This window comes from Salvelinus fontinalis, chromosome 28 (assembly GCF_029448725.1).
Source record: "Salvelinus fontinalis isolate EN_2023a chromosome 28, ASM2944872v1, whole genome shotgun sequence".
Taxonomy (NCBI): domain Eukaryota; kingdom Metazoa; phylum Chordata; class Actinopteri; order Salmoniformes; family Salmonidae; genus Salvelinus; species Salvelinus fontinalis.
Genome location: NC_074692.1, coordinates 12,371,241 through 12,391,649, shown reverse-complemented (window position 1 = coordinate 12,391,649; position 20,409 = coordinate 12,371,241). Strand labels below are relative to the sequence as shown.

At 42.5% G+C, this 20,409-nt stretch overlaps 2 protein-coding genes and 1 pseudogene across 4 annotated transcripts; all 3 read left to right on the top strand.

The window, feature by feature from the left end:
• The first annotated feature begins 1,235 nt into the window (after window positions 1-1,235).
• Window positions 1,236-2,922, top strand: LOC129825812 (beta-crystallin B3-like; annotated as a pseudogene).
• A 10,022-nt stretch (window positions 2,923-12,944) lies between these two features.
• On the top strand, window positions 12,945-15,114 carry LOC129825811 (beta-crystallin B2). Its single transcript, XM_055885950.1, has 6 exons — window positions 12,945-13,039; window positions 13,388-13,476; window positions 13,711-13,829; window positions 14,229-14,361; window positions 14,457-14,599; window positions 14,771-15,114. The coding sequence occupies exons 2-6, from the start codon at window positions 13,414-13,416 to the stop codon at window positions 14,946-14,948; spliced, it is 636 nt and encodes a 211-aa protein (XP_055741925.1). The 5' UTR covers window positions 12,945-13,039; window positions 13,388-13,413; the 3' UTR covers window positions 14,949-15,114.
• A 303-nt stretch (window positions 15,115-15,417) lies between these two features.
• Window positions 15,418-20,165, top strand: LOC129826185 (cytoplasmic tRNA 2-thiolation protein 1). Of its 3 annotated transcripts, none has more exons than XM_055886614.1 (4): window positions 15,418-15,480; window positions 15,911-16,411; window positions 16,787-17,325; window positions 17,881-20,165. In XM_055886614.1, exons 2-3 carry the CDS (start codon window positions 15,916-15,918, stop codon window positions 17,320-17,322), a joined length of 1,032 nt encoding a protein of 343 aa, XP_055742589.1. In that variant the 5' UTR covers window positions 15,418-15,480; window positions 15,911-15,915; the 3' UTR covers window positions 17,323-17,325; window positions 17,881-20,165. The 3 variants fall into 3 exon arrangements, with proteins under 3 accessions (XP_055742589.1, XP_055742588.1, XP_055742590.1); XM_055886613.1 differs by having other exon boundaries at window positions 15,440-15,555; XM_055886615.1 differs by having other exon boundaries at window positions 15,440-15,587.
• The last annotated feature ends 244 nt before the right edge of the window (window positions 20,166-20,409 follow it).

Genomic DNA, 20,409 nt, shown 5'->3' with positions numbered 1-20,409 from the left:
GAAGGTACACTCAGTGTATGACGTCAACAGGATATAGTGAAAGGACGTCAATGTTAGGTTCGTTTTTGGTGAATGGTTTGGTTCCCCATTGTGAGTTTGGTGATGTTATTGGGGAGACTGGTGAAGAGGTTCGGTTATGTCTAGACTGCTGGGTGTGGTTAGAGTGTATGCGTGGTAGAGGTGTGAGCGTGTGTACCCATTTGTGCTGAGTGGGGCTGTTTGCTGAATCCTCTTGGCTCCCTCTCTGTGTGCCCACACACCACGCACTGGCAGCCAGGCAGACGGGCAGGGGAGCGTGTGCCAACACATCTGCCTATTGAGAGGCAGCGTTATGGACACAATGTGAGCGACAGACTTGCTGTATCAACAGCTCCCCCTTTTCTGCTGTTGTGGCCAGAAATAAACCATAAATACCCCCCCCCTGGCCTCCAACGGCTCAACCCCAAACACCAAGTGACACACAGAGAGAGAGGCTACCAATAACACAGCAGGCATATCCAGGTAAAAACAGCTTGGTTCTGCACAGCAGGAAACCAGGGTTTTCATTGACCTTTGAACTTTACATGAAAAGAAAAGGAGATTCCACAGCCATGGTTGTTGACAGGGATGGAGAAGGACAGGTTTAATGGAATGGGTAGGAACCAGCGTTAAGTATATTAGAGTGAGCTGAGTTGTTTGTAAAACGGAATATGATAGGGATTGATAGGTTTGTAGAGTTGGTTTAGATAGAATTTGGTTTTCTTAAATGTTTTTATTATAAAGGTATGATTGAGGAAATGAGGAGTTTGCAGAATAGAGTATTATGGAATGTGTATTGTTTGTAGTGCTAGGTTTGATCGAGTCAGGGTGTTGCAGAACTGGTTATGATACAGACTGAGGCTTGCAGAGTTGTACATTATAGACAGGGAAAGATGGAATCACTGGAGCTGAAATGTTGTGCATTAGGGTATGAGAATAACATGTATCTTCATGGGGGATGTCTCTGGGCCCTAGTTGTAGGGTAGTACGCAGCCCGCAGGTCCTTATTCTCGGCTCAGTCTGCACCAAAGTGCTCTTCTACTGTCTGAAGTGAACGCAAATGTTGACTGATTCAAAGGAGTAAAATTATGCATTGATTCTGAGAGGACTGATGGTCATCATTGTGAAATGAATGCCATGATGGTCGTCTGTGTTTCTCCTGTCTCTGTCTCTCCTGATTGTGCTCCTGAAAGAGGAGTAACCAGTGGACCAGGAGGATGTCGGAGCAGCAGAGCGCCCCCGAGCAACTGGCTGCAGGGAAGAGCCAGGGTGGAGCAGGAGCCACTTACAAGGTACTGTATCCTCTCCTCTGTTGTCTGTGTATTTCTCCCTATACTCATGTGATCTTTCTCTTCATTTCCTTTTCCCTCCTTTGCCCACTTCTCTATTTTCTATCTGCCCTCTTTGATTCCTTACTCCCCCCACATCTTTAAATTGGCAGCTTTACTTTGTCAATATGTCTCTCTTTCCTCACTCTCTCTGATCTAGGTGGTGCTGTTTGAATTTGAGAATTTCCAGGGTCGCAAGGCTGAGTTTTCTGCCGAGTGTAAAGATGTTTCAGAGAAGGGCTTGGAGAAGGTGGGCTCTGTGCTGGTTGAGTCTGGCCCGTAAGTACTGGTGCATTGGTGTCATTCACAGACACACACTTTCTTACACATAATGAATGTGTTTTCAGGCTCAGGTTAAATGTTGTGTTAACAAAAAAAGGAATACTACATCTCTGTTACCACATACGGCCAAATACAACATTCTAAGAGCCTCCTCCTTCTCCTCTCTCCTGTCAGATGGGTGGGGTATGACCGCCAGGGGTTTGCAGGTGAGCAGTTTGTCCTGGAGAAAGGAGAGTATCCACGCTGGGACACCTGGACCAACAGCCAGTACAGCTATTCCTTCTGGTCCATGCGGCCTCTCAAAGTGGTGGGTAGCACTTACACAATGTCTCAACATACTCACTGACCATGTTAACATGTACACCATCTCACCGCTCTTCATTCCCTACCAATCTCAATCAACATTCTCTTACCATTTCAGCGCATATTTAGCCTCTCAGTGCTCCCCTGTTTATCTCAACACTCTTTAACCATTGCAGAACGCCATGTACATCTCAACAGTCACTTCTCAGCAGACGGCTCTCATTGACTATCTGAATACTCAGTGATTACCTCAAGCCTCTATCTCAAGAGTCAGCTTTCAGTTACCAACATAACACAGTCTGTGTGTGTACATTTCTCCATTTCTCCTCTTTAGGATAGTGCCGAACACAAGCTCCATCTGTTTGAGAGCCCAGGCTTCACTGGTAGAAAGATGGAGATTGTTGATGATGACGTTCCCAGTTTGTGGGGACATGGTTTCCAAGATCGCGTAGCAAGTGTCAAGGCTCTCAACGGAACGTAAGAGCTCCCTTTCACCCTCTCTCAAGTTCTTCCTGTTTTACCTTCTCTCTCTCACACTCTGTCCTTTGGTATTTTGCTGTTTCTTTCATGTCTCACTTCATGTCTCGTCTTTCTTCTCCTGACTCATGTCTCTCTGTTCCTTTGTTCTAGATGGGTTGGCTACATGTACCCAGGCTACAGGGGACGGCAGTATGTGTTTGAGCGTGGAGACTTCAAGCACTGGAACGACTGGGATTCCCCTGCACCTCAGATCCAGTCTGTCCGACGTGTGCGTGACATGCAGTGGCACAAGAGGGGGTGTTTCACCATCCCTGCTCCTACCCCTGACCCAGCTCCTGCCCCTGCCCCTGCCCCAGCACCTGAACCCCCTGCCCCCCCTGCCGCCGCTGGGGCCAGCTGAAGAGGACTCTGATCCACCTCCCCCCACTGAGCCTCTTCCATGAGCCTCTTCCTACCATCAGTGCCTGCCCTCTGCCTCATCCTTACCATGGCAAATGCTGCTCCTGCTTAATGAGAAGTGCTATGTATGTTTTAGTGGCGAATAAAGTTTGTTTGACCAGAAATGGATTGTGTTTGTTGGTGCTGTTTCTATTGTTGGTACAGGCTTTAAGAATGGACAGAGATAGGCCTACTTATTCATCTTATCATATTTCTAAGATGCCAAATCACTGTGTCTTGTTTGCAACAAAACTGTCCCGGTTTGCAAATAATTACATCTGAGACATCATTAGGAATCTGAGCATGGTAGTTTCAAAAGTTAGGCCTACCTTTCCACCCCAGACAGAGTAGGCCTACCTTTCCAACCCAGAGTAGGTTCTAGCGGGAGCTTTAACTGCTGGCTACTCTTGTTCTGTGGCTTAACCCAACAAGAGAGGGTCACAAGTGTTTCCCTAAAAGTTGTCTGGGTTTAAACATCTTCCACTGAACAGAAAGTGAATAGTTTAATCAATTGATTGTGGCAGAATTAGATTACTTCTCATTTTCATGTCTCCTTGGCTATAGAAGGTTGTGGCTCAGCCTTTGAATGTCAAAGAAATTAAACAATAATATATCTCCATATGCATCGGAGTCACGTCTTTCCTGGGCATTTTACAGTTTGTTTCTAGCATAAAGCATCACGAACCAATGTACACTGAGTATACCAAACATTAGGAACACCTTCCTAATATTGAGGCGCACCCCCTCCCCCCTTTTGCCCTCAGAACAGCCTCTATTCGTTGGGGCATGGACTCCACAAGGTGCTGAAAGTGTTCCACAGGGATGCTGGCCCGTGTTGACTTCAATGCTTCCCACAGCTATGCCAAGTTGGCTGGATGTCCTTTGGGTGGTGGACCATTCTTGATAGACACGGGAAACTGTTGAGTGTGAAAAACACAGCATCTTTGGAGATTATGACACAAACCGGTGAGCCTGGTGCCTACTACTATACCCTGTTCAAAGGCACATCAATCTTTTGTCTTGCCCATTCACCCTCTGAATGGCACACATATACAATCCATGTCTCAATTGTCTCAAGGCTTAAAAATAATTATTTAATCTGTCTCCTCCCCTTCATCTACACTGACTGAAGTAGATTTAACAAGTGACATCAATAAGGGATCATAGCTTTCACCTGGATTCACCTGGTCAGTCTATGTCATGGAAAGAGAAGGTCCTTAATGTTTTGTATACTCAGTGTAGATCACTTTATATAATTGGATCTGTTTTATTTTGTTTTAAATCTTAAACAAACAAAGAGTAGGCTTGTACTTTTTGCCATTTTCTATAATAAAAAGGTAGGCCTATGGCATACCTCTCATACCCCCTCAATTCAAGTCTTGGTTTTAACTTAACTGCCCTTCACTGACATGGAAGGAGGTAGGCTATTTAAATCTATGGACATAGCAGCCTATAGCCTAATTTCACCTGTCAAACAGTTAGGCCTACCTCTTATTTCTTAAATAGTACGAAATAGGCTCCAACACAAATCCCTCTTATTTTTAGTAAAGTCTCATTAAAATGAAGATGGTTTAAATGTATTATGCCTACTCAAATTTGTCTACTTTCAGCACCATGTACTGTCCATTTCCGATTGTGCCACAGCTGCTGCTACAAGTTTCAGCACCACAATGTAAGTTACTCGAATCTGGCCAGTGGAGGCTCCTCAGAGGAGATAGGGGAGGACCATCTTCCTCAGGGAATTTAATAAAAGATGTGAATCATTAAAAAAGTTATAGTTTTTAGATAAAAGTATAGTAAATATATTCACGTCACCAAATAATTGATTAAAACACTTTTTTGCAATGAAGGTCTGAAGTAGCCTCAACAGCCATCTGTAGAGTAGCGCCATGGTGTAGCCGGAGGACAGCTAGTTTCCGACCTGGGTACATTGACTTCAATGCAAATCCTAGGAGGCTCATGGTTCTCACCTCCTTCCATAGATTTACACAGTTATTATGACAACTTCCGGAGGACATCCTACAACCTATCAGAGCTCTAGAAGCATGAACTGACATGTTGTCCATCCAGTCAAAGGATCAGAGAATGAATCTAGTACTGAAACCATAAGCTACAGCTATCTAGCACTGCAGTGCATAAAATGTGGTGAGTAGATGACTCAAAAAAAGAGAAAGGCAATAATTTAACAGTTTTTAACAAATGTATTTATTTAAAAATGAAGGAGAAGCGAGAGAGAGAGAGAGAGAGAGAGAGAGAGAGAGAGAGAGAGAGAGAGCTAGCTATATTTTGTTGTAATTTATTGCCGCCGGGGCCCGCCGGTGTAACTGCTAAACTGCTTGCTGACTGTACACTGTACTGCATGATTGTAGCGGGTTTACTAACACGTTAGTTCTAGTCACTATGTTGACTATGACATTAGCTAATATGATGAAAATGATGTAGGCTGTGTGTGCCACGGTTAGTGGTTATGATTTAAGGTTTGGCTTGGAAAGTTATTTTTGCCTGGTCACAGACAGCTAATGTGTTGTGCTCTGAAGTCCACACGTGAAGGGGAAATGTGAGCCGAGGAGAGCACGTAGATGCGAGAAGGAATTCTACAATGAGCAAAATGATCATGCTGTTTGTATATGGTTGCTATGAAAGTGAACTGTGTTTGCGTGTGACCAGGGGTGTCTTCGATTCTATTGAAAAATATTTCTTAAACGGAAGGAACTGTTGGACTAATGTTTACACCCTAGATCAGCTTGGAAGTTCTTAGACTACTTATCATATTTAAATGGTTATAAACAACATATCCACTATCAATCAAATATGGGTATTGTCCTATCGTGGTCAAACACTTGACAGGGAGGGATGTTTGTGCATTGGGTCTGAATAGAGGGGTGGGTCATTCTTCTCATTCTCTGTAACTGGCTCAGGTGAGGCCTGCATCAATGTGCTCTTCTGCTCTCTGTGATGGAAGCAGAACTTGACACTGATACAGTGTAAAAAAGAAACCTTTATTTTGAGTGTATTAATGGTCATCATGGTGAAATGTTCAGGTTTCAATGAAATCCCATAATAGTTTTGTCTGTTTGAAATGTGCTATGGTAGAGTAGATGACACATTACAATAATAACATTGTGGGCATGTGCTACTATACAGTATTATTATGCAAGAATATCCATTTGTTATATAGGTATCCATCAATGCATCACTCAACCCCTCTACGTGCACTTTACATATTGGATTACTCCCACTCCCATTTACTTCGGTTGCCGATACTGTACATGCCTTCAGGTCAGTGCTGTCTAGATCCATATGAAAGCTAAGGTGTAACATTGCTATTTAGAGTACTGCACACAGTGACAATCTTGAATGAGGGTCAGAGGTCAAGAAGACACCTGGGAGGAAATGGTCCCACCATCTTTGCACTACAACTCATGATAATCAATGCAGCTGCTTGGGACTGCCACCATGAACGTGTGTATTACACTGTTGTCCAACGTAATAGAAGAGAATCTATTCAAATTGGTACTTGCAAATTGCGATGTAGCCCATGTAAACAGTCTATGCACATGTCCTAATTACAGTACCAGGAGTCGACTGTATACGTAAGAGCAGCCAATCGCCGGCTCTTACATCTGGTGCATGATTCGGACAAAATGTCCAGTATATTGGATGTGTGCAAACTCTTTTCCTTCATCAAACACCTTCGACTGAAAAGTATGAAGTTCTCTTTTGAAAGTTGTTTGAGTGATGTGTTTTGGTGTTGCCTCTGATCACCCTACATAATGTCAGGAAATACTGTAAGTGGCTGATGAAACTAACTCAAGATGAAAATGATCAGAAAGTGTATTCCAGGTGAAGACAGAGACGGGGCTATGGTTCAGGTAGGTGGTCAATGTCAAGGATCTCCATCTTGGATTCAGCCCATACAGGCCTCGGCTTGTGTAAATACCTTTGAGTGCCAATATATTTACTATTCAATAAACTACATTTCAACCACATATCTCATTCTGCTCTATTCGTTTCCCCATTCCAACATGTGCATGTTGACACAACCCCACAAATCCTTACCCTAAGCCAAGTTTATCCAGTGCAATGCATTTGATTCAATTCACAGCACCGCACAATTTCCATCTGTGCACTCAGCCTGGTCTCACACACTAGATGTAACATAGTAAATGTAAATCAGCGATTCTCAAATTAGTATGATATGTTACATTTGGTATGGTTACATAAGAGTAAGACAGATTGTTACTTAAGGCAAAGACTAGAATCTCATCACAGACAATTGTAGCATTTTAGCAACTTTTCAACTACTTACTACTTTTAGCTACTTTGCAACTACTTAGCATGTTAGCTAACACTTCCCATAATCCTAACCATTTTAGCTAACCCCTCCCCTAACCCTAACCTTTTAACCTAACTCCTAAACTTAACCAACAATCTCTAGCCTAGCTAACGTTAGCCACCTAGCCAGAATTCATAACATATCATACGTTTTAAAATTGGTAACGATTGTACATTTTGCAAATTAGTAACATATTGTACATTTTACAAATTCATAACATATCTTATGAATTGTAATTCATAACATATCATAAAAAATGGGTGATGGACATCCACAAATTAATACATACAATACGAAACGTAACATATCATACTAAATGGAGTGACTCCAATTTACCTGCAGAATAATACGAAGTGCTCTGAGACCAGGTTGCAGCACTAGGTCTACCTCTGATTTCTCCAACCATGGGCCTACCCCTGCTCCAGTTTACCACTGTGTCACATTCATTACCTCCAACCAACTATAAATACTCTACCAACTTTATTAACTTCTACCAATTGACAATAATATCTACATGCAATTTCCTCCAGTCACTGCATCCAACCAGTGTAACACTAAACCCTCTTGTTGACAGCTCACATTGTGCAACTCTGCTCTTTCCTTCTGCCAACTGGAGAAAGCTGGCTTGTCAAGTCAACATTTTTGTCAGCTTGTTACAGATGACCCCTGGAATTGAAAGCTTCCATCTTTGGTAAAAGGAAAACTGTGATAGTATGCATTGCTTGCACTTAGAGTAAATGATGGTCATGCGCCATCACAATCCATCGCAACCTTCGCTCTCTCTGTACCACTACTCTCTCCTATCCTATTATCTCTCCCTTCTGCTAAATCCTTCTCCCTTCTGTCTACTGACGCATCGAACCTACTCTTCTCCTTTTCCGCACCATTTTACTTTAACACAGGCTGTTTTTACAGATTTTCTTGTGTTGTTACATGTACATTATACACACATTTTACATACATGGCACTTTAATTTATTTTATTTTTTACAGTAGTTAAATAGCAAGAATAAAGTAATTTGATATTTTGATATACAGTTGAAGTCGGAAGTTTACATACACTTAGGTTGGAGTCATGAAAACTCCTTTTTGTAACCACTCCACAAATTTCTTGTTAACAAACTATAGTTTTGGCAAGTCGATTAGGACTTTTTCCAAGAATTGTTTACAGACAGATTATTTCACTTATAATTCACTGTATCACAATTCAAGTAGGTCAGAAGTTTACATACACTAAGTTGACTGTGCCATTAAACAGCTTGGAAAATTCCAGAAAATTATCTCATGGCTTTAGAAGCTTCTTAATAGGCTAATTGACATCATTTGAGTTAATTGGAGGTGTATCTGTGGATGTATTTCAAGGCCTACCTTCAAACTCAGTGCCTCTTTGCTTGACATCATGGGAAAATCTAAAGAAATCACCCAAGACCTCAGAAAAAACATTGTAGACCTCCACAAGTCTGTTTCATCCTTGGGAGCAATTTCCAAACGGCTGAAGGAACCACGTTCATCTGTAGAAACAATAGTACGTAAGTATAAACACCATGGGACCACGCAGCCATCATACCGCTCAGGAAGGTTCTGTCTCCTAGAGATGAACGTACTTTGGTGCGAAAAGTGCAAATCAATCCTAGAACAACAGCAAAGGACCTTGTGAAGATGCTGGAGGAAACAGGTACAAAAGTATCTATATCCACAGTAAAACGAGTCCTATATCGACATAACCTGAAAGGCCGCTCAGCAAGGAAGAAGCCACTGCTCCAAAACCGCCATAAAAAAGTCAGACTACGGTTTGCAACTACACATGGGGACAAAGATCTTACTTTTTGGAAAATGTACTCTGGTCTGACAAAACAAAAATAGAACTGCTTGGCCATAATGACCATCGTTACGTTTGGAGGAAAAAGGGGTATGCTTGCAAGCCGAAGAACACCATCCCAACCGTGAAGCACGGGGGTGGCAGCATCATGTTGTGGGGGTGCTTTGCTGCAGGAGGGACTGGTGCACTTCACAAAATAGATGGCATCATGAGGGAGGAAAATTATGTGGCTATATTGAAGCAACATCTCAAGACATCAGTCAGGAAGTTAAAGCTTGGTCGCAAATGGGTCTTTCAAATGGACAATGACCCCAAGCATACTTCCAAAGTTGTGGCAAAATGGCTTAAGGACAACAAAGTCAAGGTATTGGAGTGGCCATCACAAAGCCCTGACCTCAATCCTATAGAAAATTTGTGGGCAGAACTGAAAAAGCGTGTGCGAGCAAGGAGGCCTACAATCCTGACTCCGTTACACGAGCTCTGTCAGGAGGAATGGGCCAAAATTAACCCAACTTATTGTGAGAAGCTTATGGGATGCTACCCGAAACGTTTGACCCAAGTTAAACAATTTAAAGGGCAATGCTACCAAATACTAATTGAGTGTATGTAAACTTCTGACGCACTGGGAATGTGATGAAAGAAATAAAAGCTGAAATAAATCATTCTCTCTAGTATTATTCTGACATTTCACATTCTTAAAATAAAGTGGTGATCCTAACTGACCAAAGACAGGGAATGTTTACTTGGATCAAATGTCAGGAATTGTGAAAAACTGAGTTTAAATGTACTTGGCTTAGGTGTATGTAAACTTCCGACTTCAACTGTACAGTACATCTAGATAGATAGTACTTATACATCGTGTTTTCAGTCATCATAACTTTTCTAGATCATGAGCTTTTAAACCCATCCCTCAGCTACTCTCAGTCTATTCCACCCATAAACTGCCCTCATATGATTGCCATGAGCCATATATTTTTCAACTGTGCTGTGATGTTTCACATATTCTGAAGCTGTCTAATCGCATTGTATCTACAGATTGTAAGTTAAAGATAAATATTTTTACTAAAAGTATTATTATATTGTTGATTGATTGACTATGGTTTTCCAAATCTCCCATCAGTGCTATTTGTAAGGTTAATTTTAGATCATTGTTGTGATTTTTTTCAGCCATTCCTGAACATGTTATCAGAAACAAGCTACAAAGAAGCAATACCAAAATAAGTGATCTAATGTTTCTGTCTATTCAAAGCAAAATCTGCAAAGGTGACATGGTTGTATGCCCCATATACATAACATTATGTTTGTGATAAGAATTTTGTATAATAATTTAAATAGAAAAACTCAAGCGTTGTTTTGCGTATCAGTTCATAAACCATCGGCACATTGAAAATCTCTTCCCAACTATTTTGCAACTTGTATGGCGTCGCGGTCAACATCTTGGTCCTCAAGTAAAACTGATATTTGTATTTATTTAGCCAATTTTGGTCTTTAATAAAAACAAACAAGTTCCCTACCTGTCTTTTCTGGAAGATGAAACTGGAATTGCAACCAGTTTTTATGGCTTGTTTTAGAAAGGGCAATATTTTGAAAAAGGGGTGAGAGGTTGTAATCTGGATAAAGGGAAATAGGCCATTTTTGAAGAAGGGATGAAACATTTGTACTAATCTACTGGAGAACCAGTTCAGGTTTAGGTATAATTTTTGTATGACTGATGCTTTTCGTGATAGGTTTAATGCTTCAATATTTATGAAATTCAGCCCCCGAACTCATATTAATTATATAAATAAGCATGTTTTATTTTGTCTGGCTTGCCTTCCAAATAAAATGAAATATATTTTGCTCAAATAATTTCAAATACAAATCGTTCAGCGTAGACATGGCCGTAAGCAAATAGGTCAACTGGGATGGATATGATTAAATAATTAATCAGGGTGATTTTTCCACAAATAGACAGGTATTTACCTTTCCATGGTAGCAAGATCGTATCTATTTTTGCACATTTCTGTTAACATTTGTTCACTTCACTGTAAAACAAGGGGCACTGCTCCTCCCTACCTTCAGGCTATGCTCAAACCCTACACCCAAACCTGAGCACTTCATCCTTCCAGCTCTGGTCTTTTCCTACTAACACTGACTTTGCCGATAACTAATTTTGAGGGAAAATGTATACTGAGCAAAAATATAAACGCAACATGTAAAGTGTTGGTCCCCTGTGTCATGAGCTGAAATAAAAGATCCCAGAAATGTTCCATATGCACAAAAAATGTATTTCTCTCAAATTTTGTGCACAAATTTGTTTACATCCATGTTAGTGAGCATTTCTCATTTGCCATGATAATCTATCCACCTGACATGTGTGGCATATCAAAAAGCTGATTAAAAAGCATGATCATTACACAGGTGTACCTTGTGCTGCGGCCAATAAAATGCCACTAAGTTTTTGGGAGCATGCTATTGGCATGCTGAATGCCATTTCTCTACCATAAGCCACCTCCATCGTCGTTTTAGAGAATTTGGCAGTATGTCCATCCGGCCTCACAACCGCAGACGCGTGTGACCACACCAGCCCAACAGCTCCACACACAGCTTCTTCACCTACGGGATGGTCTGAGACGAGTCTCCCAGACAGCTGATGAAACTGTGGGTTTACACAACCGAAGAATTTCTGCACAAACTCTCAGAAACCATCTCAGGGAAGCTCATCTGTCTGCTCCTCTTTCTCACCAGGTTCTTGACCTGACTGCAGTTCGGCATCGTAACCGACTTTAGTGGGCAAATGCTCACCTTCAATGGCCACTGGCACGCTGAAGAAGTGTGCTCTTCATGGATGAATCCCAGTTTCAATTGTACCGGGCAGATGGCAGACATCTTGTATAGCGTCGTGTGGGTAAGCGGTTTGCTGATGTCAATGTTGTGAACAGAGTGCCCCATGGTGGCGGTGGGGTTATGGTATGTGCAGGCATAAGCTACAGACAACGAACACACAATTGCATTTTATCAATGGCAATTTGAATGCACACAGAAACCATGACGAGATCCTGAGGCCCATTGTTGTGCCATTCATCCGCCGCCATCACCTCATGTTTCAGCATTATAATGTACAGGCCCATGTCGCAAGGATCTGTACACAATTCCTGGAAGCTGAAAATGTCCCAGTTCTTCCATGGTCTGCATACTCACCAGACATGTCACCCATTGAGCCTGTTTGGGATGCTCTGGATTGACATGTCCAACAGCCTGTTCCAGTTCCTGACAATATTCAGCAACTTCGCACAGCCATTGAAGAGGTGTGGGACAACATTTCACAGGCCACAATTAACAGCCTGATCAACTCTATGCGAAGGAGATGTGTTGGGCTGCATGAGGCATATGGTGGTCACACCAGATACTGACTGGTTTTCTAATCCATGCCCCTACCTTTTTTTAAGGTATCTGTGACCAACAGATGCATATGTTGTCTCACCGAGCTATCTTAAGATGAATGCACTAATTGTAAGTGACTCTGGATAAGAGCATCTGCAAATTGACTAAAATGTAAATGTATAAAGTAAATTATCTCCAATAGAAATTATTGCCAATAACGACCCAATGACTGTTTACTATGTTAACCATTATTCCTATGTAAGAGTTAACTGAAATACCAGGCTTTGCGAGTTAAATCAGTCCCTTTCTATCAATTTGGCACTCTCCCTTCTCTATCTCATCCTCTTACTCTCTCCCTCTCTGGTGGTCCAGGCATACAGGCAGCTCTCATTGTAAGTGTGGGACTCTTGGCACTGGTTGTGCTGAATCATGTGGATATCGAACAATGACCGGCTGGACAAAATTGACAACTAATGAAATAACTTTGAGGGGGAGTGAGAAGGGGGGCCAGGTAGAGCGGTGACCCCACAGTCCCATCTGCTCGGCCTATTGCAGGCTGATCTGGAGGGTGGCTTGGATGCAGAGGAGTGTTGGCAGAGTTTCCACCCCTGAGCGCGCCGTATATATTGAGCTCGACATGCCATCACAAACACACTGGCACAGACACGTACTGGTAAGAGATTCACATCCATCGCTCTCCACATTATTTGATCCAACTTTGTCTAGATTTTTTAAACAAATAGGTTAGTTTATAATTTTACATGTTGGGATAACATAATTCTTTGTCATTATACATAAAACTATGTAACTTACAAACAAATAGATTAACATGAGGACTGTTTCAATTTAACTGTTTTTGTTGGAATATTTTTTGGGAGGGGACTTTTTTTACAAACATGAGAGAACCAGCTTCGTGCAGAATTTAACTGCAGGTTTTCTGGCACTATTATTTAATGTTTTTGCTACTATCCTATCAAACTGAAAACTACTGGACCCTAAAAATATGTTATTCTCTGTACAGTTTCATCATAACCCATCCGGTTCACTATGGCCACAGACCACCAGAACCCTGCATCCAAGCAGCAGCAGCCAGGCACTAGTGCTTTCAAGGTGAGGGGGAGAGGGGGAGGCAGAGGAAGGGCAGGGCAGGGCAGAGGAGGGCAGGAAAGAAGGATGGGTAATGGTGGGGCAGGGCATGATAGGGACAATGACACACTGCAAGATTTATATATATATATATATACATATATATATATATATATACATATATAACTTGAGATCCCGACAGGCCGAGCATAGCAAGGAGACCTAAACATACATTTTGTCTCTCCCTGTCTTCCACAGTTGATCATCTATGAACAGGAGAACTTCCAGGGGCCTTGCCATGAGCTGACTGGTCCCTGTAACAACCTCCAGGAAGCAGGCGTGGAGAAAGTGGGCTCCATACTGGTGCTGTGTGGACCGTAAGTGTGGCTCAGAGATAGTATGATAGAGAGAGGGAAAGAAAGAGAGGAAGTATGAGTTAAAGTAAAAAGAAACAGAATGATAGACGGACGCAAACAAAGTGGGTTAGATAGAGGTGTGTGATTGTCTGTGTGTGTGGTGGGGGGGGGGGGGGGGGGTAGATATGGTGTGATTGTCAAACAATAGAAAAAAAAAAGGGATTGGTGATTGGACAAATTAAAATGGTTCTGTACAGGAAAACAAACACTTCCAAACCATTCCATAACACAAATATAGTCACTACATTGTGCACAAGGCACAGTATGTTCATTCACCTTTAATCTTGTTTTTGTCATCCTTCACTTTCCCCCTCCATCCCCTCGTGCCCTCCTCACCTTTACTCGTCTGTGCTTTCTCAGATGGGTGGGATACGAGCAGGCTAACTGTAAGGGGGAGCAGTATGTGTTTGAGAAGGGGGAGTATCCTCGCTGGGATTCCTGGACCAACAGCAGACGGAGCGACAATATCTTTGCTTTCCGCCCCATTAAAGTGGTAACACAGCACCCCCTTCGCTACTACAACACAAATCAACCACTTTGTAGATTCTCTGTGATCATTTCTTATGATGTTTTCTATTCTCCTCACAGGACAGCCAGGAGCACAAGATTGTCCTTTATGAAAACCCCAGTTTCGCCGGGAAGAAGATCGAGATCATAGATGATGATGTCCCCAGCTTCCACGCACACGGATACCAAGAGAAGGTCTCCTCTGTCAGAGTTCAGAGTGGCACGTGAGTCTGTCCGCCAACAGCAGTTATATCTGCCCCAACATTACCATATTGCTATTTTCTCCTAATTACATGTATTGATCTTTTCTCCACGGCTTTCTTCTCTAAATACTTTTCTAATTTTTGTTTCTCTCCCATTCCATGACTCTCACGCCTCTGTTGGTTGTGTACCAGTTGGGTGGGGTACCAGTACCCTGGCTACAGAGGCTATCAGTACCTGTTTGAAAAGGGTGAATACAAGGACAGTGCTGAGTTTGGTGCCCAGTTCCCTCAGATCCAATCTGTCAGGCGCATCCGAGACATGCAGTGGCACCAGAGGGGAACTTTTCACCCTGCCGCCGGCGCCAACTAAGCTTAAATGACTCTTTCCTGCACCAAGCCCTGACCCCTGCAACCCTGCTCCTTCACACACTTCTCCCAACTCACCTACTCAAAATTGCATTTGATGCCTATTGCCATTGTTTCCATAGCACCATCCTTTAAAGCAAACTAATAAATATTTGTTGCTTACATTTCAAGTGGTCGTGTGACTCAACTTTGTTCTCCTGTATTGTTTATCTGAACAGAAAGTGTACCTTTCAATTACTGAGCCACAACAGCATCGATTGCTTTCCAGACCAAAATATGTAAGTGGGAGAGTGATTGGATGATGAATAATTGTAATGGTATCAAATTTAAAACTGAATATGTGACTTGGTCCAATTTCATATGAGCTCCTTAAAAGTCTACAGATAATATCGAACCTCATCATTACATGAAACAAAATGTTACAGAGGAATCCAGTATTGTATTATTATAACAGTATGCTGTGATTGGTTACCCGCCAAGCATTGACATCATTTCCTGTAATGAAAAAAACACCGGAAAAGAAAGAGGAACATGAGGTAGCGTCGGTAAAATACTATTAGCAACAAGTGTAGACATATTATACAGCCTACGATCACTGCTAGATAGTCTGGGTGAGACTTTACATACTTTCAATTGGAGTTTGGTAAAGCATTTCGATACTTTTAGAACCGTTTAAGTAACTGCTATCTAGCTAGCATATTTAGCTAACTTTCAAGCTGACGTTACTGTATCTATTAAGCCGCTCATCAAAGTAGGTGATACTAGCTAGATAACTAACCGAAACGGGCATATTATTGCTAGCTAGAAAACTGTTAATTGCACAGGTTGTCCAGTATTCTGCAGAACCCTTAGCTATCTTGTAGTCTGTTGACATCCTATAACTCGTATAACAGATAAATACTTCAACCTTGTAAGGGGTCATTTATGCTATTGCCTTCATGTAGCAAACTCTCTTGTCATCCACAGTTAACATGCCAGTCCTCTGTAGCAGTTGTGCTGAGAAGCGTGCAGTGCTGAAACGTCCAAAGACGGCCCATTCCCTGTGCAAAGAATGCTTCTTCTGGGCCTTTGAGGAGGAGGTGCATCAGACAATAGTCTCAGCGCAGCTCTTCAAACATGGAGAAACTGTGGGCATTGGTGCCTCGGGTGGGAAGGACTCCACTGTGCTGGCACATGTCATGAAAGTCCTAAATGAACGCTATAATTACGGCCTGAAACTACTGCTACTGTCAGTGGATGAGGGCATCACAGGTTACCGTGACGACTCCTTGGAGACGGTGAAGAGGAACCAGCAGCAGTATGAGCTGCCTCTGAAGATTGTATCCTATGAGGAGCTGTATGGCTGGACCATGGATGCCATAGTGAAGCAGGTTGGACTGAAGAACAATTGCACTTTCTGTGGAGTGTTCAGAAGGCAGGCGCTGGACAGGGGAGCCATGATGCTGAAGGTTGATAAGATATGTACAGGTAATTTATAACAAAAGTATTCTCATTGATCAAGCTTATCTCTTATTTTAGATGAGGTGGACTTCTTAAAATAGTCCCTCTGGAATTTTGCGATTCTTCCATCAGCGCACTACAAAAAGGGGCTCTCAATTTGAACCAATCAACCATTTTATACTTTTACGGCATAAAATGGTTTGATCAAGCAACACGTCAACTTCGTCAGTGCATTTTTGTGACAAATTAGATCAAACTAGCTCAAATTGCCATGCCAAATGTAATCATTGCCTCAGCGAAATCAAGCATTTTGGCCTGCAACTATCACAAACAATCTCTGTGAAATCCTGGAGGGACTGATTTTAAAATGCTGTTCCTGTGTGTGTCTGATTCTGTTTTCAGGTCACAACGCTGACGATGTGGCAGAGACAGTTCTGATGAATGTCCTCCGAGGAGACATCGCCCGTCTGCGTCGCTGCACTGCTATCAGCACATCCAGCGAGGGCGAGGGGGTGGTGCCACGCTGCAAGCCCCTCAAATACGCTTACGAGAAGGAGATTGTCCTCTACGCCTACTTCAAGAAGCTGGACTACTTCTCCACAGAGTGCATCTACTCCCCCAACGCTTACAGAGGCCACGCCCGCACCTTCCTGAAAGACCTGGAGGCTGTGCGGCCCAGCGCCATCATGGACGTCATCCACTCTGGGGAGAACCTGTCAGTGAGGGAGGGCGTGAAGATGCCCGTTCAGGGGACCTGCGGCCGCTGTGGCTACATCTCCAGCCAGGCGCTGTGTAAGTCCTGTGTGCTGCTGGAGGGCCTGAACCGCGGCCTGCCCAGACTAGGAATCGGAAAGCACCACCGTCTCCACGAGAAGATCCTCTCACAGCAGCCTCTGACCCAGGAAGAGGAGAGGAAGCTCAAGGCTGTGGACTTCTGAGAGGTGAATAGGCAGAACATCTCAGGATCACTACCACTGTTTCTGTTAAGTGACACTTTGAAATGAGTGACCCAAGATGAGTCAACCAGATGTTGAGTTGTTTTAAAGGTTCAGCTTTGAGTTGAAGTAGGGATGTTACGTTGCCTCTAATGAAAGAGTGGCCAGCGTTTTCCCTTGTCAGCCACTCAAATCAAAGTTATTGGTCGTGTACACAGATATCCACACCTTGCTATTGGATTTCAACATTGCAGAACCAATTTTATTTTTGTAAACTTAAGTTTACAATTGTAATTTAGAAAATAAAGACACATGGCATGGACAAAATGATTGGCACCCCGGAGCTAGTACTTGGTTTCACTGCCCTAGGCCCAGATAGCTACAATAAGCATAGTTGACAGTTATCAATGTGCTTGCTGCACCTTCCTACTAGCAAATTTGCCCACTCTTCAGCAGCAAACTGCTCTAATTCTCCAATGTTTGAGGGGTGCCCTCCACTAACTGTTGTTTTCAGCTCTCGCCATAGGTTATGGATGTGATTCAGATCTTTTCTTTTCACAGGCCACTCCAGGCCCGGTTTCCCGACAGCGATGGAACTTAGGCTTATGAGTATATTAACGATGCATCTTTCCTACAACGGCTGAAGATGTAACATGAGTTTCCCAAAACACCACGCAGAGAGAACGCTCACTATGTGCATCGTTGAGGCATGTGACGATACTGATAGAATCAAAAGAAAAGGTACCGCTGCTCTCGGATCAGAATTCTCCATTCAAATCTGACCTTAACATTAGAATTATTCCACAATACTGACAACGGATCAGCTCTTAGAGATATTATCACCTAAGGCTACAAATATTGAGGCGGCATATTCTAATGCTCACCCTATAATAATGCACTAAATCAAGATTTGGTACATCATGAAATATATTGAGGAAAAAATTGGACAGTAGGTTACAAATAGCAAAATAGAAGTCAATTAATTGAACATGAAATGTATTTCAATATGATTGAAAGAGGCCTATAGGCTACTGTATTTCTATTTGAATGCAGTCATCTCGGTTGTAATGTGAAGCATCTTTGTATACGTCGATTGTTTGTATCAAATGCAAAGACATTGGCAACTTTGTATTTGTAGTCAACGTTGTTCTGAAGTTATCGGTGGTTACAGAGAGACGGATAAACCATGTGATTCAAGGTTTAGCAGAGATCCTCTGTATAACGGGAGGGCAAAAAAAAGCGTCTAACGACAAACCTAGCGGTCCTGCGAGTGGTCTGAGGCAGGTGTTAGATTACGAGTGTTTTAAATGCAACGTTAATAACGATGGTTTCGGGGAAACGGCTCAGAGATTTTAACAATGCTCCTATGAAGGTGCTAGCTATGAACTTAGCCTTAAGATGCTTTTGGGAAACCGGGCCCTGAGCGGTCCAGCAACCATTCCTGGGTACTTTTGATGTGTGTTTGGGGTCGTTGTCTTTCTATAAGACCCACAACCTTTAACAGAGACAGATTTTTTTGGACACTGGATGATTATTGGACTCTGAAACACCTTGGTAATCTGCTGATTACATCATGTCTTGCACACACACACACACAGTTTCCTAGGCAGCAAAGCAACCCCACAGCATTTTTCGAACCTCCCCAATTTTTGATTGGAGTGTGTTGTTTTCTTTGAATGCTTTGGTCATTGGTCAACATAGTAAGACACGACTGCTGGGAGACAAGAAAGCCTGGTGGAACTTCTCCAAACAAGGCAAAATCCTGAGGGAAATGTTCTGTGGTGTTTTTACTGACAACCAAATGAAGCATTCAATGAAAAGAACTCTTTACAATCAAAGATGAGTGAGGTCTGATGATTCTGTGGGGTTGCTTTGCTGCCTCAGGTACTGGGGGCCTTGAATGTGCAGGCATCATAAAATCAGCAGATTATCAAGTGTTTTGGAGTCCAATGTACAACCCGGCATCCAAAAGCGGTCTCTGCATTGAAGGTTGTGGGTCTTCCAGCAGGGCAATGACCCCAAACACACAACAAAAAGCACCCAGAAATGGTTCAACAAAAGATGCTGGACTGTTCTGGAGTGGCCAGTGAAAAGTCCAGATCTGAAATAGGGAATAATTTAAGAAAAGTCCAAGGATGCCAATGTATATTTGGCCGCAACTGTAAATGATCTGTATAGACAGTATATGAATAGAAAGGTGTGTACAGCAGTAGTTATATAGGATGAGCCATGACTAGAATACAGTATGTAAACATTATTAAAGTGACCAGTGTTCAGTGACTGTGCATAGGGCTGCAGTCTTTAACGTGCAGGGTAGAGTACCAGGTGGTAGCAGTGTCTAATGTTCAGGGCAGGGTACCGGGCTGATGGCCTGGAGATAGAAGCTGTTTTTCAGTCTCGGTCCCAGCTTTGATGCACCTGTACTGTCTCCGCCTTCTAGAGCGCGTGTCGAGCTCATTCTAAGGTGGCCAGAGTGTCTGCGGGTTTTTGCTCCTCCCTTGTGCTTTATTGATGAGTTAAGGTCACTAATTAGTAAGGAACTCCCTTCACCTGGTTGTCTAGGTCTTAATTGAAACTAAAAACTAGAAACTAAAAACACTCTGTCCTCTGTGTAATGAGTTTGAGACCGCTGTTCTAGAGGGTAGCGGTTCAGCAGGCTGTGGATCGGGTCTAAATGAGGAAGTGAGAATGATTATAAATATCTTTTGCAATTTCTGGAATCCAAATGCAATTTACATTCAGCTATGCGTTCAGTGAGTCAGTGCATTATGACACTTCTGTCAGCTGATGATTGAAATACAAGTGTATTTTGTATGGTAACTGTATATTAAAGCTATTCAACTTTTGCATGGCTTCTTCTGATTTAGTCTCTTTGACACGTTCTTCAAGAGTTTTCTTACACGTATTTGTGTTAGGATTACTTTTTTCACAAATTGGAGGGGGGAAAAACCCTACCTGAAGAAAAAAATGTATGACAATATGTGGAATTTACCTCCACACTGCCTTGTAAGGTCCAATTAATAGGCTACTATGCATATAATAACAATATAGGTAGGAGTAGCTGCTGTACGTTATGTATTGACTTGTGTA

Coding starts and splice junctions, on each gene's coding strand:
- LOC129826185 (XM_055886614.1), top strand. CDS start 15,916: ATGCCAGTCCTCTGTAGCAGTTGTGCTGAGAAGCGTGCAGTGCTGAAA. Junction 16,412..16,786: donor GGTTGATAAGATATGTACAG/GTAATTTATAAC, acceptor TTCTGTTTTCAG/GTCACAACGCTGACGATGTG.
- LOC129825811 (XM_055885950.1), top strand. CDS start 13,414: ATGGCCACAGACCACCAGAACCCTGCATCCAAGCAGCAGCAGCCAGGC. Junction 13,477..13,710: donor CAGGCACTAGTGCTTTCAAG/GTGAGGGGGAGA, acceptor TGTCTTCCACAG/TTGATCATCTATGAACAGGA. Junction 14,362..14,456: donor CTTTCCGCCCCATTAAAGTG/GTAACACAGCAC, acceptor TTCTCCTCACAG/GACAGCCAGGAGCACAAGAT.